The following is a 17,495-nucleotide window of genomic DNA, read 5'->3' as shown; positions in this document are numbered from 1 at the left end:
TTTTTCTTCTAGGCGTTTACACCTGCTGAACCCCCCAGCTTTGAATTCTCCATTCCTTCATTACCTGTATTTACCCAAGCTAAGTAGGCAGTCTCCTGAGCTTTAATGATTAGAGGTAAGATATTTCAGATTGATTTCTTTACCACAATCTAAGCCCAAAATTCTGTTGGAGAAAAAGCTTATTTCCTGTTAGGATTTAATAAAGTAGTTGAGGAGGAAAATAGGCTGTGGGAAGTTGCATGGTAGTAATTACCTGGTCATTCCCCCTCCCCCTTTTACATTTTACATGTTTTAAAGTATCTGTATTTCTCCCCAGGCTTGTTGTCACAATGAAATGGAAGTAATAAGAAAACCAACTGTTCTTTCACTGTACCTTTTTTCTAGCTTGTATATGTTTATTTTCTGTCAGTTTTGTTATTTGTATAACTTAACTCATTTAGAAAAGAAATACGTTCACTGCAGAAAATTTAGAAAACATAAAACAGTGTAATGAGGAAGAAACCAAATCAGTTAAAGTCCCATCAGCCAGAAAAACAACATGCTAATATTTTGGTGTATTCCTTTCCAGAGACTTGAAACAAATATTTGGGTATTCTATAAAATTCTCTCTCTCTCTCTCTCTCTCTCTCTCTCTCTCTCTCTCTCTCTCTCTCTCTCTCACACACACACACACACACACACACACACACACACACACACACAGACACAATCTGCTTTACAAAGCCCTTTAACTTCATATTATATCCTGGCTTATCAGTGTCATTGAAATACATAATTTGTAGTGGTGACATGTTAGCAAATCGTGGACCTAACATAACTTCAGTGGGACCTTGGGTTGTTTCTAATTCTTTGCTATTATAAATGACAGACTAGTGTATGTTAACCTTATTGTAGCAGTTTATACTCTTAGCAGCTATGTGAGAGAACCCCACCCACCCCCTACCCCACCACTGTGCACACAGGCCAATGCTAGATGTTAAATTTAAAAATCAACAAGTTGATAAGTGAAATCTAATTGCTTTAGTTTTGAATTTTAATGAGGTGGAAAACTTTTCCTTCATGTTCCTGGCCATTTATATTTTTTGTGAATGTCTCTCTTCATCACCCTTCCCCTTTTATCTCTGTTGAGCTATAGTGATGATCCTAAATACCTCAGCTGTCTTAGAGTGGCACACAGGGCTATTAGAAGTTACAGTTGCAGAGAAAATTCCTGGATCACATAGCAGTTTGAGGGAGAACCTGTAGCACTGCTGGCCAGAGCTGTGCCTGTCATCAACCAATAGCCCCAGGGTAGGAGGGGGAGATCACATTTGGTTCCATCTATGGAGGAGCAGCTTGGTGTGTGGAAAGATGTGGCTTTGGGGCCTTAACTGTAAGTCTCAGTTTACCCCTTGATATCCATGAGAAACTGTGCGTTCACTCATCCTTGAAGCCACAGCCACCTGGGGTGTTTGAAAAGTAAATGAGATTACACGTAGCAACATCAGATCATATACACAGTATGCAGTGAATACATGTTTGTTCCACTCCCCTTCTCCACTTCTGCTGTGCCTCTTAAACCACAGAGCCCGGGCAGATGGGAGGATCAGAAGGGGGACTCAAGCCATTGACTCTTTTACAAATGTTAACTGGCTTTGGGAAACAATCTTTCTCTGATAGGCTTCTTCAAAGGCCTGCACAAGTATGTGGACCAAGGGAGGGTGGGCACCTGCAGAATGATTATCTAGATATTATTTAAAGCCTCAGCCAGGATCCTGAAGGAAAGAGCTTGAGGTCTGGAGTAAGGTCTGCATTGCAAATGTGACTCAGACCCTGAGGGAATTACTTAAATTCTCTAGGTATCAGTTTCCTAAAATGGGAATGTAAATAGCATCTGTCTCAGAGTTGTCACAGGGATAAAATGAGAAAATATATGTAAACTTATTAACATGGTACCTGGCATTTGTGAAATGTGCAATAAATAAGAGAATAAGGAGAAACTTAGTTTAGCTAAAATATCAAAATACTTTGACAGAGTTTTTCGACCAAAATGTTGGAAGTCGCACTAAAATGGGGGAGAATCTTTTTTGCCCCATTCCATCTCCTTTTGAAGGCTCATCCTTATGGCCATATTCATAGAAACCAGGAAAGAAAGAAGTCCAGATGGAAGGAGTCCTGCTCTCATGTTGGAACCGGTGGTGAGGGTCAGGAAAAGGTTCCACATTAATACATGGTTGTGAAGCAGGGTGTGTAATTCTCCTGTCATCATGTGTGTATGCGCAAATGGGCTGGTACTTTTGCAGACCGTCTGTAACCAGCTTTACTGTGTTTAACAAGGTGCCCTGGACCTCTTTTCTAGAAAGTTCAAATGGATTTGCCTCGTCCTCGTTAGCAACAACATGGTATTTATCTTAGAAGATGTACCATAATTTTAATTGGTCCTGAAAGGAAGTTCTAGTTTTAAATTAGTATTTATTTTTTAAACATTAGATAATATATTTATATAATTCAGAATTTAAGAGTTCAAAGGGTATTGAGTGAAAAGCTCCTTGCTTGGTCTTGCATGCACCAATTCTCCCTACACACTACCTTTCAAGAAATAGCTTGTGAATGTGTAAGCAAATCCCCTTTTACACACGTGTGTGCATCTAAATATCTGTCTATAGCTCTGCTCTTGCTTTAGCCACTTATATATCATGGATGATGTTCTGTATGTACCTATGTCAGAATATAAAGCGCATCCTCATTCTTTTGGTAACTCCAGAGCATTCTGTGGTATGGATGTATTGTAATTTATTTAACTATTTCTAGATAGACATCTAGATTGTTTCTAATGTTTTGTTGTTACAATTTGCACTGCAGTGAATAACCATGCACATGACAGTTCAGTCAGATGTAATAGAAGGATAAATTTCTAAGAGTGGGATTGTTGAGGCAGAGGGTGTGTGCCTTGGTAATTTGAGGGGTACAACTCAGTGACCTCTGTTGAGGTCATTTCATCTCCATTTGCAGGGTGAGTGCCTGTTTTCCTGCAGGCTTGCCAGTGGAACATGGGTCAGACTGGGCCTTTGGCCAGTTTAAATTTATTTATTTATTTATTTATTTATTTATTTATTTATTTATTTATTTATTTATTTATTTATTTATTTATTTATTTATTTATTTATTTATTTATTTATTTATTTATTTATTTATTTATTTATTTATTTATTTATTTATTTATTTATTTATTTATTTATTTATTTATTTATTTATTTATTTATTTATTTATTTATTTATTTATTTATTTATTTATTTATTTATTTATTTATTTATTTATTTATTTATTTATTTATTTATTTATTTATTTATTTATTTATTTATTTATTTATTTATTTATTTATTTATTTATTTATTTATTTATTTATTTATTTATTTATTTATTTATTTATTTATTTATTTATTTATTTATTTATTTATTTATTTATTTATTTATTTATTTATTTATTTATTTATTTATTTATTTATTTATTTATTTATTTATTTATTTATTTATTTATTTATTTATTTATTTATTTATTTATTTATTTATTTATTTATTTATTTATTTATTTATTTATTTATTTATTTATTTATTTATTTATTTATTTATTTATTTATTTATTTATTTATTTATTTATTTATTTATTTATTTATTTATTTATTTATTTATTTATTTATTTATTTATTTATTTATTTATTTATTTATTTATTTATTTATTTATTTATTTATTTATTTATTTATTTATTTATTTATTTATTTATTTATTTATTTATTTATTTATTTATTTATTTATTTATTTATTTATTTATTTATTTATTTATTTATTTATTTATTTATTTATTTATTTATTTATTTATTTATTTATTTATTTATTTATTTATTTATTTATTTATTTATTTATTTATTTATTTATTTATTTATTTATTTATTTATTTATTTATTTATTTATTTATTTATTTATTTATTTATTTTTGGCTGTGTTGGGTCTTTGTTTCTGTGCGAGGGCTTTCTCCAGTTGCGGCGAGCGGGGCCACTCTTCATCGCGGGGCGTGGGCCTCTCACTGTCTCAGCCTCTCCCGTTGCGGAGCACAGGCCCCAGACGCGCAGGCTCAGTAGTTGTGGCTCATGGGCCTAGTTGCTCCGCGGCATGTGGGATCTTCCCAGACCAGGGCCCGAACCCGTGTCCCCTGCATTGGCAGGCAGATTCCCAACCGCTGCACCACCAGGGAAGCCTTGGCCAGTTTAATAGATGAAAAAGTTTAGTTTTAATTTGCATCTCATGAGTGAGGTTGAACATCTTTTCAAATATTCAGGAGCCATTTATATTTCCTTATTTTCCTGTTGGAATGTTCACCTTTTTCTTGCTGGTTTGTAGCCCTTACATATTTGCATGTCAGAGAATTTAGCTTTGTTATCTATAAAGTGTTAGCGCCTGGAAAGAATGGAAGACAATGGCCCCCTTTTGGGTGGTGTGCCATAACCTGCTGGGTGCCCTTGGGATTTTTACTGGAGTCAGTTTGAGGATGGGGGGTGGGGGGTCCAAGGGACATACCTAGTTAAGCTCTTGCAAATATTGCCTTGAAGGGAAGATACCTGGTGAAGTGCCCAGCCCAGTGCTCGGCATGAATCTGTGCCCAGCAACATTAGCTTTCACCATCACTGCGGTTGTGAGATACGTGTGGGAGCAGGAGGAGCACAAACAATGTCTGCAGTATGAGCCAGTGATGGCACATCAACCCATCCAGCCCTTTGGGGTAGGGGCCGGCTTTAGAGAGAGGTGAGGTACCTTCTGCTCCTCTTGAAGGACAGATCATGCTGGGGGGCAGGTAGGACACACCTGGAACCCTGACGGATTCTCTGGCTGCTGTGGCCCCAGGAGCTTTCTGGAGAAGACTGAAGAAATTCAGAGCTGCCCTAAGAAGACCTGGGCTGGGCTGGGCAGTGCAAGGGAAGGAGGCTGTGCTTTGTAGGGTTGGCTGGGCTTTTGGCTGCAGTATTGGTTGCTTCTGATGGTTTTGCTTGCACGTAGCCACTGGGTGTGTCACAGGGAGCTGCTGTATTTGAAGAAGCAATGGAAATAAGATTAGGGGCTTTGCTGCCTCTGCCAACTTTAGGGTCAGTAGCATTAAATTAGATCTACCAGCTAGATCTTTTGGGGAGTCATAACCTAAGATTGACAAGCCCTGGAGGTTTAGCATATGTTGTATTATATTCACTTTGATTTATTTTTCATGGCAGTTAATCTTGAAGTTTCAAATAATTTGAAGGTAGGTGGGAGATTTTTATGTTCATTAAAAGGAGGCTTGGGTTAAAGGCTGTGAAACAGTAGTCTTGGTATCATCTTTATTTAAAACACATTTTAATTGTAGTATAGATACACATATCAGAGGAAATAATGGTGTGTGTAGGGGGGTAAGAATAAGGTGTGTTACCTCCATACCACATTGCTTGCGGGATCTTAGTTCCCCAACCAGGGATCGAACCCAAGGCCCGGGCAGTGATAGCGTTGAGTCTTAACCACTGCACCGCCAGGGAATTCCCACCTTTTTATTAAAAGAATAGAAAGCACTTAATTTGGGGACCTTTATTACTACTCTGAAAGTGATTGTTTTAGTAGAAAATGGCTTACTTGACTACCAGACACATGACAGTCAGTGGTGGGTAGATTTTACCAGATCTGCAATAGGTGATAAATTGAGTTCTGATCAGAGGTACTGGGTTTCCCTGGTACCTTCATCCTTTACCTTCTGTATGAGTAACACAAACTCATCCAGCTGTCGGTTTAAATTGGCATTGCTGTCATAATGATGCTCAGTGTGGGACTCCTGGGCTATCACTCCTGTCACTCCTGCTTCCTATACAATTTGACCGTCTCAGGATTACTGTTCAGAAACAAATACTTTAACGTTATTGTCTTAATGGAAATAAAACACATAAGCAAGAAAGACATATTTACTGAGCAGTAGACACATACCCCCACCAAAGGCAGCATAGCCTTTTTTTGTTGGAGACAAAACCAACTGGACAAATTTAGGCAGAGAGACCCTGCTTTCCTAAACTGATGGAGTGATTGTATAATATTAGTCTAGGCGAAAAAAATTTAAAGCCACAAGTTTGATTTCAAATAGTTCTGGGAGGAGAAAGGACATGGTTCCCGAAAAATTTTTAAATAATCTGCTGATATATATATATATTTTAAAGAAAAGCATGATCAGTTCCCTGAGATGAAAGATGCCAAGATTTCCCCCTGTTATCTGTGATGCTATTAATAACACACAAGAAAATCCATTTTTATTAAGTTTAAAAAGTTTTCCAAGACATGTTTTATTTCCCAGTTGAAATAATATTTAGAGGTTCAAAAATGTGGAGCTTTCATAGTATCAGCAACATTTTAATCTTTTTCTCTTAAAAAAACAAACAAACAAAACTCTATGCCTTTTCTGAAGAACTGATTTGATTTTTAAAATTAGATTTCATGTTTTTTAAAAAATGGACCATTAGAGTGGCTAATTTAATACGCCAAAGGGAAAATATTAGTGAAACAACTAGTGTTTTACTTTCAGTGATGTTTAGTCACTTCCTGCACATAGACACAGGAGACACAGCAGGTCAGTGGTCCCTTTCTTCTATAGCCTTGGCCTCCCTCTGGTGCTGAATTCCCCTTTCCCTTGAGTGAAAACCTGTTTCATCTCCCATTTGCTCCAGAACCTCCTACCTTCTAGGTTTGTTCCCATTCTCAATTGGAGCGCTGATGGAGCAGGGACCTGGGAAGAAGGGGAGCATTTTCCTCTCTTAGGGGTGAGGATGGCTTGGAGAGAGGCAGTGGCTCAGCTCTGGAACATGAGACTTCCAGGATGGAAGGTGGGCTCTGAGGTCCCCAGGGATGGCTTTACCTGTGGAAATATGTTAGAAATCGTAGGTCAATAATATTTTCAGTTGAATAAACTTCCCACACTGGCCTGGGAAAGTAAGCTTCTTTATGGGATGATTTCTATGGATCAAACACATTTTGAATTGACTTACAAACTTCTGTTGTACCAGTTTGTCACTCTGTCTCTCCCTACACAAATCTTTTTGGGACCAGCACCTCCATCCACCGGCCACCTGGGTGAGTGAACTGGACAGCAGCCCAGATGCTTTACCCCTCTGCCCCCAAAATCCAGTCCAGGCCTGGGGCGTTGCCCGTTGTACTGTGGTGGTGTCTCCCCCTGCACTCGCCCTGCAGAGCTGCGGTGCTGTGGTGCTACGGCTCCTGTTTGGGCAGTCCCCAGGCAGTATTAAGGCCATGTCCTAGCTCTCTCTTGAACCAGACTACCTTTCCCAGAGCACTGTTGAAACCTTGGCTCAAAAAAAAAAAAAAAAAAACCTTGGCTCAGGCCACTGTCCCTTCTTGTCCGGCAGTTGCCTCATAAAGGGTCTGCCTGCCTCTGTTCCCGTCATCATCCCCTTTACTTCACCCCACCCTTCCACTCTCCCGCTGCAGTCAGCATGGTCATCCAAAGCCAGATGTGGCACACTGGATCATGGCACACCTGTCCTGGGCACCACGTCGTGACTCCCTGCTGCATCCTTTGTTCAGTCACAATTCTGTAACGTGACACCCGTTCCTGGGGGGTGTCAGGACTGCATCCTCATTGCCTGGGCAGAGTAGATTCTCAAACAGGGTTTGTTGAATGAATATGTGAGCCTTTTCCTAGGCTGGGGACCATCTGCATTTTATAGTACCTATTTATTTAATTGTGTGTGTGTGTGAGAATGGAATAAGTCAGGGGAGGAGTGAGAGTTGCTAACTCCTGCCAGAATCTACTCTTTGGTGACACATACACAGATTAAAAAAAATATATATTGAGGTGAAATTCACACAACAAAATTAATAAATTAAAAGGGAACAATTCAGTGACATTTAACACAGTCACAGTATTGTGCAACTATCACCTCTGCCTAGTTCCAAAACATTTTCATCACCCCAAAAGAAAACCCCATACCCATGAAGCAGTTTTGCTCTCTGCGGCAACCATTGATGAATGTAGATGGTTAGTTTTAGCTGGGATAGGACTTTAAATCAGACCTGGGTTTTTCGGATGACTAAGTAATTAAATGTTGTTGTTTTAAGACAGTTCATCCTGAGTGTGTGTACCTCTTGGCTTCTAAGTGGGTTGAGTGCTGCTGTGATATGACTTGGAGCATGGTTGTAATAATGAGTTAGAGTTTTATGTTGTGGATTTGAACTTGGCTAGGAGCATGTATCCTGCTGGCAGCTAGTTTTATAGGCAAACAAATGCCACAAACTCAGTCGGCTGTGTAAAAAGCTATAGCATGACTTAGAGTTTTAAAAGCAACTCTTTATTTGAAATAAAAATATTTTATCCTGTAAGAATTATATACTAGTTAATGGAGATTTTTGGGATACTTTAAAACTAGCCTTAGACTTGGGTTATATAATCTATATGACCTTGAATAAGAAATTAAAATGTTCTCTGGCCTGATTTCCTCAAGTGCAAAAATAGGTGGATTGAAATCTCTCTGGACTGCCTTAGTTAGTCCAAGCCATGCTGCTTAAATCTTTAGTCTTTTTAATTTCTTCCCTGTTATAAAAATAAATTGTCCTCATTAGAGAAAATTATCAAAATATATAAAGGGAAAAAGAGGGTGAAAATGGCCCCACTGATTAAAGGCAATTACTGTTACTATTTTGGTGTACTGGTGTACATCTTTTTTTTTTTTTTAGTATCTATCTATCTATCTAATCTGCACCAAGTCTTAGTTGCAGCACTCGGGATCTTAGTTGTGGCATGCGAACTCTTAGTTGTGGCATGCATGCAGAATCTAGTTCCCTGACCAAGGATTGAACACGGGCCCTCTGCATTGGGAGCGCAGAGTCTTACCCATTGGACCACCATGGAAGTCCCTGTTGTACATCTTTTTATTAGCCATTTTAAAAAGCAGTATCAAATAACACACGAATATACTGATTATAAAAGATCCAAATACTAAAGAGGGGTTGGGAATGAAAAATGAAAGTTGCCCATCATTAATCCTTGCACCTAGGGCAACCTTCATAGTAGTTTGTGACTTTTCTGGATCCTTAACCAAACATTTGGACAGGTAGAGAGCATATTAAAATTTTATTTTATTTAGCATAATTGGGATAATTCTAGGCTTACTGTTTTGTGGCTTTTAAAAAAAACAGTATTTCTTGGACTTGTTTCCTTGTCAGTACATCAGTTTTATTCTTTAAAAAAATTTTTTTTAATTAAATGGGTCAATCTACATAAAGTGCCCTTTTTTAAAAAAAATTTATTTATTTTTGGCTGTGTTGGCTGTGTTTTGGCTGTGTTGGGTCTTCGTTGCTGCGCGCAGGCTTTCTCTAGTTGCGTAGTGGGGGCTACTCTTCATTGCAGTGCGTGGGCTTCTCATTGCGGTGACTTCTCTTGTTGCGGAGCACGGGCTCTAGGCGCACGGGCTTCAGTAGTTGTGGCTCACGGGCTTAGTTGCTCCACAGCATGTGAGGGATTGAACCCGTGTCCCCTGCATTGACAGGAGGATTCTTAACCACTGCGTCACCAGGGAAGCCCAGTTTTATTCTTTTAAATGGCTGAACATTGGGAATTCCCTGGTGGTCCAGTGGTTAGGAGTCGGCACTTTCACTGCCATGGGTCCAGATTTGATCCCTGGTCGGGGAACCTGCAGGCCATGTGGCAGGGCCAAAAAATTAAAAACTTAAAAAAAAAAAAAAGGCTGAATATTATTCTTGAAACGGATATATGATAATTTAACAGTGTCTGTCTTTTTGATAAACATTTAAGGTTTTCTAAGTGTTCAGCGTTGTAAATAATGCTGCAGTCATCAACCTTGAACATAGATATTGCATAGATATTTCTGGAGGATAAGTTTCCATGAGTGTAATTGCTGGCTCCAAGAAAATGCCTGTTTTGAATCCCAGTGCTAAGTTCCCCACCACAAAGGTCATTCCACCAAGAACATAATCTCCCTACACCCTGGTCAACACCAGATTCATCTTTTAAAATTTTCCCCTAATTTATGTTAAAAAATGAAATTACATTTTGTCACTTCTATAATTTTACGTAAGGTTGAACAGCTTTTTTTGTGTCTCATTGGATATTTTAATTTTTTTTCCCTGTGGATCATAGACTCCTGTCCTTTGGATTATTTGTATTACGGATTTGCAGGTGTTCTTTTTGGATTACTAATACCGATCATTGTTACGTGTTGCACTGTGTTTTCTCTTACACCATCACTCATCTTTTACTTCTCCTTAGTGTATTTTATAACACCCGAATTTAAACTTCTTGTGTGGTTTTTCTTTTTTTCCTCTGTATTTAAAAAATGTAGTTGTGTTATTCATAAATATAATTATATTCATTATTATTTTTTTCAAGATAGATTCTTAAAAATGGAATCATTAGGCTAAAGACTAAAAATATTTTAAGTTTCTTGCTGCGGTCAGCCAGGACCTAAGGAGACTGTGCTTTATCTCACCAAGGGTAGTCATGAAGAGGGGTCGTGACCTGCTGGGTGCCCAGGTGTTTTCTTTTGATTCTCAGGATAACTTCTAGTCCATACCTTTAGGGCCCAGAAACTCAATTTTGTTGGCGTAGACAGCCCCTCCCCATCCACATCCCTCCAATGCCACAAGGAAAGGCACACACCAGTGGGCTAGCTTATTTAATTGCAGTGAGAAATATAAGTTAGTAAGTTAGGGTAACAGCAGTGCGTGAATTGCTCTAACTGGCACATTTCTTCCCTGTAGGGACATAGAAGTAAGTTGTTATCAGGCATTACCTGGGAAGGGATCTTAATCAGGGCATCTCAGGATGCCTCTCACCCGCTCAGAAACTGCAGCTTTGTCCTCTCAGCCAAGCCTCCCTTGTTCCTGGAGGCTGTTGGGGGTCCTACTCCTTGTAATTCCTTTGGGTGTTCCATTTCTGGTCTCCTTCAGCTGACCCCCATTCATGCAGCCTCACTCTGTAGGACACATGGTACGTTTCTCCATCAGAAACACATGTGATCACTGGTGCAGCGCTCACTTGTCAGGAGTTTCATTTAAGAAAACTTAAAACTTGGCTAATCTGATAAGTGAAAATGCAGTTTTTTTCTTTGGGGGAAAATGTTTTCATACAACAGAGTGTATAGGGTGAAAAAAGCCTCTAAATGAAGTGTTTCCCTTCAGGTGGTGATCAATGGAGGTGCCACGTCCAGCGGTGAACAGGACAATGAAGACACCGAGCTCATGGCAATATACACGACAGAAAATGGCATCGCAGAAAAGGTACCCCTTGCATCAGCCCCAGCCACTCACCCACCACTGCTGTCCCAGATCCCCTACAAGGAAGCGGATATCCATCTGGAGTTTTGTCTCTACCCTCCTGAGTGTGTGTGTGTGTGTGTGTGTGTGTTCTCTTTACAATGGAAATAGAAGGAGTGATGAGGAATAGAAGTTACTAATTTTTAATTGTTTTAATGGCAACATTAAAGTGAGAACCATGTAGAGGTCTTTATCTAGATATTTTTAAAACCTCAGCCAGGATGCCAGAGGGAAGTGTTAGGTCTGGATGGTAATATGACTCAGACCCTGAGGGGGTCGAAAGCTTTCTGGGCATTAGTTGCCTCATCTCTAAAATGGGTATAAAAATATTAGCATCTGTCTTAAAATTGTTGTGAGTATTAAATAATAAAGTTATTAGCATTGTGCCTGGTACATACCATGTGTACAGTAAATAGGAGACACCAGTAGATAGGTTATGTAGACTGTGAAAGTGCCTTGGACAAAGATCTTTGAAAAATCATGCTGAAGTGGGAGAATCTTTTTTTCCACCTCATCCCCTCTGCTTGACAGGTCAGTCTGTGTGACCATAGAATGTGTGACCATGTTCATAGAGGCCAAGAGAGAGCTGCCTGGAGAGGGTCCACATGCCTTGATTTCTTTTTCTCTTTGTATCTGCCACTGTGCCTAACACATATGAAAAGTATGATAACATGGCATTTCCAGACTGCATTGCAGCCCTAAGACTTCTCAATTTCATTTGAGTTTCACTTGACAGACTTTTAAAACATTTTATTTTTACTATCATCAACTTATTATAGTCTAGAACCACTGTACTGCACTGTCAACAGTGTATACTCTGTATTCTAGTAACAGACCACTAGGAAGTTGATATATACAATTATAATACCCAGCTTGGGTGTTAGTGCAGTAAGTTTACAGTGTAATCATGAAAATGATAAAGAACAAAAGAAATTATATTGAAATTCTTAAATAATCAAATTTTTGTGTCTGTGATTTCTTTCTTTTTCTCTTTCTCCCTTTTTCTTTTTCTTTCTTTTCCAGTTTGGGAGATGGAAAGTTCATTTTTGGCTATCTTGACCAATATGGCTGTTATTTGGTCAAGCTATTCTAAGTTTTGTGAAGGCTAGATTCATGCTGAGATGTTGAAATTCCTGCAGTGTTGGTTTCCAAGTTGCTCCTCAGAGCACAGATTGGAGCAGCCATGGTTGTGGCTGTGGTCTGCAGCAGAGACTCATTCCACAGGGCAGGATCTGGGAGGGGCCCACTGCCTGTCTGGCTTGGGTCTCAACATTCAAGAGGCACATCTTGTAGCAAAGTGATTCTGTTTTTACAGGCTTGTTGGGCTGCATCCAATCCTCAGTTATTTGGGCCTTAATCAGAGAGTCACCAGAATTTCCAGGCTGTAGGCTGTCATGAGTTTGGATGTTCATTATCCAGGAGTTGATAGCTGTCTTTTAATATACGATATTTGTTTTTCTCTTTCTGACTTACTTCACTCTGTATGACAGTCTCTAGGTCCATCCGTGTCTCTACAAATGACCCAATTTCATTCCTTTTTATGGCTTAGTAATATTCCTTTGTATCTGTGTAGTTTATACTGTGATGGCTGTCTTTTGAAATGAATAGTAGGGAGCATTAATTCTTCAGGTTTTTAAACATATGTAGCTGTACCTTTTACTGATCTGTTGGCAGGAAAAATGTCTAGTACACTAAAGTTAGCACATTTCTGCTAGACATTTATTGTTTGGGTGAACATTTTTTTCATCATCTAAACTTTGATAGGTGTGTATTTCCTTGAATACTAGTGAAATAGAATATCTTCCTATTTTACTGGGGTTTTTTTCTTGTCTTATGAAATGACAAGGATAGTGAGAGTTATCGTGTGTTGAATAGTGCTAAGGATCCAGACCCTTGGCTGAATGCTTTAAGCAACCTGTCACATTTAGTCCTCATGGCAACCCTGTTAGAATGGTGCTATCACTATCCCTGTTTTAAAGGTGAAGAAAATGAAATGTTTAGGTCCTTTGCTGTCTTAAATTTGTGTAAAGAAAACTTCACACCAGAGGATGCTGCCCTCTAGGATCTTGCTTTTCAGATGGCATTTAAAGGCTCTCTGAACACCTGACTGTGAAATAAGGATGGACCATTCACGAAGAGACAAGAGAACTGAGAGCAAGAGAGCCTGTCCTTTGTGTTCCCCATATTCACAGGGTTTCTTAATTCATTGTAATGTATTCACTTATTTTATTAAAAACTTGACTTTTCTGATGTCCATTAAAACTCTTGAAGTTCTTATGATAAATGCTGGCTAATATGGTATTAGCTATAAGATACTCATCTTGGAATTTGATTAAAGGGATTTTTTTTCCTGAAAGGATGAGAAGGATAATGCCTCAAATCATCAATCATGAGTCCATAGGATGGACCTCAGTATCATTGGGACTCTTAGATTAGGGATGTTGAGGGACTTGAACTTCATAATGAGGGTTTTTTTTTTTTTTAAGTTTTTTTTAGTTTTTACCTTTTTTGACTTATGATTCCTGCAGATTCTCTTTAAGTTACCTTTTATCCCGGTACTAGCTGGTCTTGAAAAACAAAGTTCTCTTGAGCATACTTGTTTAACATAAACAGTTCAAAATTGTATTAAACAGTTTAAAATGTGCTACCTCCATTCTTGGTCTACCCCACATAACTGGCAGCTGGCAGTCTGGTGTGTATATTCCACATTCTTTTCCACTCATGCCCACACACATATCCCAGAGTGTTGTACCATGTCCCCACCCCACCTACATAATGTATACCTCACCAGGTTAGTAAATGTATATGGAATTTTTTTATTTTTAAAATTAATTTTAATATCTTGAATAGATAATCTCATGGTTTTAAAAATCATTCTCTCTATATACACCTATTATTTCTGAACTGTTTGAAAGTAAGTTACAGGCACAATGCTCCTTTATTCCTAAATAACTTCAGTGTGTATTTCCTAAAAACAAAAACATTAGGATATTCACATTGATACAATTATTATTGATAATTGGTTGATTTCATTAATTTCAATTTTAAAATAAAGCTTAATAATTTTCATTTGAATTTCCTCAGTTACAGTAATGTCCCTTACAACTAAATAATAAGGAGTTTAATAGATAAAGCTTAGTTCCAGGATCCAAATCAGTATCACTTAATGCATCTAATTGTTAATGTGTATCTTTTTTTTATTAATTTATTTATTTTTGGCTGCATTGGGTCTTCGTTGCTGCGCGCGGTCTTTCTCTAGTTGCGGCGAGCAGGGGCTACTCTTTGTTGCCGTGCGCGGGCTTCTCATTGCAATGGTTTCTCTTGTTGCGGAGCACGGGCTCTTGGTGCGCGGACTTCTGTAGTTGTGGCATGTGGGCTCAGTAGTTGTGGCACGCAGGCTCAGTAGTTGTGACACACGGGTTTAGCTGCTCCGCGGCACATGGGATCTTCCTGGACCAGGGCTCGAACCCGTGTCCCCTGCATTGACAGGTGGATTCTTAACCACTGCACCACCAGGGAAGTCCCGTTAATGTGTATCTTTAGTCTCCTTTGATCTGGAACAGTTCCATAGTGTTGTTTGTCTTTCATTACCTTGACATTTCTGAATAGTATGGGCCAATTTACTTTGTAGTATGTCTCTCAATTTGGATGTCATACTATAATTTTATCTTGTATTTTTCATTAGTGAGGTTGCATCTCTTTTTCACATGCTTAAGAGCCACTTGTATATCCTTTTCTGTGTACTTTCTTTCATATCTTTCATGCAGTTTTAAGTGTTGGTTCTTGGTCTTTTTACTAATTTCTAGCAGAACGTTGCCCTTTTTGATAGGAGTTACAGATGTCACCATTTTGCTTATGGTTTTTGCCATGTAGAGCTGATAAAAAATTATGTAGTTAAATTAGTCAATCTTTTATGGATTCTGGATTTTAAGCCATGGTTAGAAAGGCCTTTTTTTATTCTAAATTTATAAGGGAATTCTCTTCTTGTTTTCTGCTAGTACTTTCATGGTTATTTATGTTTAATAAATACTTGATCTGTTTGGAATTACTCTTAAGATATGGCTCCAGCTTTGTTTCCCAGATGGCTACCCAGTACCCCGACCCCATTTATTGAATAATCTCATCTTTTCCTCAACTGATATGAAATACTTTTGTCATATACCAAATCCCCAATGTAATTAGGCCTATTTCAGGGCTTTATATTCTGTTTAGATGTTCTGTCTATTCAGGCACCAGTACCATATTTTTATTGTAGGCTAATGGTGTTTTATATCTTTTAGGGCTAGTTTCTCCATGTTGCTCTTTTTTAGAACTTTTCTAATCATATTTATGAGCTGTAGAATCAGCTTGTCTAATCACCCTCATCATCCCCCAACAACCCCAAAAATACCTATTGGTGTTTTTATTGGGATTGCATAGATTTAGTAATTCACTTAGAGAAAATTGGCATCTATATGATGCTTAGTCTTCATGTTTAAGACTGTGATAAGTCTTTCTGTTTGTTCTGTTCTTCTTTTGTATCTTTTAGGAGGGGTTTTGAAGTTTTCTTCATTTATGTCTTTCATATTTCACAAGTTTATTGAAAGGTAGTTTATCTTTCTAATGTCTGTTGGTAATCAAACTTGTTTGTCCATTATATCTACAAACCTTGTAACTGTTGATGACTATGTATTGGTTTTATATTCCATTACTTTACTGACTATCTTGTTTTCATTTGATTACTGAGATTTTCCAAGTATACATTCATGTCATTTGCAAATAGTGATGTTTACCTTGCCTTATCTAATTTTTATTCTTGTAATTTCACTTTCCTATCTAGAATAAGAAAACGAACTTTCTTTACTAGAGGTATCTAGCATTGGCTAGTACCTTCAGTAAAAGCAATGGGGGTGATAGTGGGCATCCTTGACTTTGGTGGTTATAGTTTCTCTATTATGATAGTGGTTTTGGCCTAAATAGATACATTTCACTATGTGAAGGAAATATCCTTATTCTTAATCTATTGAATCTTTCAAAATCAAGTATAACTTTTGAATTTTGAGCAGATGCTTTCTGTGTGTTATAGAGATGATCATTTGATTTTCCTCCTAATATCTCTCAATATGATCTATTGAGAGATAGATCAACAACTGAGGCTGTCAGTGTTGAACCATCAATGCATTCTTGATGTGTATGATCACAATATATTATTATTTTTTAATGTGTTGCTGGATTTTGTTAATAAATATTTCTTTAGGATTTGAGCATTAATATTCATGAGTGGGGTTGATCTGAAGTTTTTTGGGGGGGGGTGGTAGTGTCATCTTTGTGAGGTTTTGATATCGGTATTATATTTGCTTCACAAAAGATTTTGGTGAGGGACTTCCCTGGCGGTCCAGTGGTTAACACTTTGCACTTCCACTGCAGGGGGCGCGGGTTCAATCCCTGGTCGGGGTACTAAGATCCCACATGCCACGCGGCTTGGCAAAAAAAAAAAAAAAAAAGATTCTGGGGAGTGTTCTTTTCCTTAAAAAACATGGGAATTTGTGTCCGTGTATGAAACATAAATATTACATGTAATATGTTGAGTGTGTGTGTATTTAAAAGTTTGTTAGCATTCCCTATAAAATCATCTGAGTCTAGTATTTTGTTTTGACATACCTTTGAGAATTTCTATTTCTACTTTGGGAATCAGTCAGTTTGGGACTTATTTTATTCTGGAGTCAGTTTTGGTAAAGTATTTTTTTCTAAAAATTTGACTCATTCTAATTTTCAAGTTATATACATAGAACTGAGCAAAATGGATTTTTATGTTTTTTAATTCCTTTATTCTGTGATTATTTCCACTTTTTGTCTGATTTTTTATGCTTGTCCTTTCTCCTTCCACATTGCTCCATTTTTATTTCCCTGGATTAGCTAGTTGGTTTTTTTTTAATTTAAAAGAACTAAATTTTAGATTTACTTAGTGCAAATGCTTTTCTGTTCTCTAATGTATCCGTTTTTTATTCCTTTATTGGTTTTCCTGTTATTTTCTTTTATTTTTTGAGGCATATGCTTAGTTTGTCTTTTTGTTTTAAGTGCAAAGACTATGAATTTTCCACTAAGCACTGCTTTAGCTATATCCAGTGGATTTTCATATTTAATTCTAATAAATTTCCTATTTTCTAAATAGTTTGCTATTTTGGATCA

General features: G+C 37.4%; 1 protein-coding gene across 4 annotated transcripts in view; it reads left to right on the top strand.

Moving 5' to 3' along the window:
• The window catches only part of SLC23A2 (solute carrier family 23 member 2), a 141,888-nt gene that overhangs the window by 72,522 nt on the left and 51,871 nt on the right, over positions 1-17,495 (top strand). For all 4 annotated transcript variants that reach the window (XM_082359062.1, XM_082359061.1, XM_082359059.1 and 1 more), the window contains one exon: positions 11,193-11,291. In XM_082359062.1, the coding sequence (XP_082215188.1) occupies positions 11,193-11,291 (99 nt within the window). The remainder of the gene's footprint in view (positions 1-11,192; positions 11,292-17,495) is intronic.

Source organism: Balaenoptera borealis (genome assembly GCF_965194805.1).
Source record: "Balaenoptera borealis genome assembly, chromosome: 16".
Lineage (NCBI taxonomy): Eukaryota > Metazoa > Chordata > Mammalia > Artiodactyla > Balaenopteridae > Balaenoptera > Balaenoptera borealis.
Note: the sequence above shows the minus strand (reverse complement) of the source record. Positions and strands in the feature narration are given on the sequence as shown.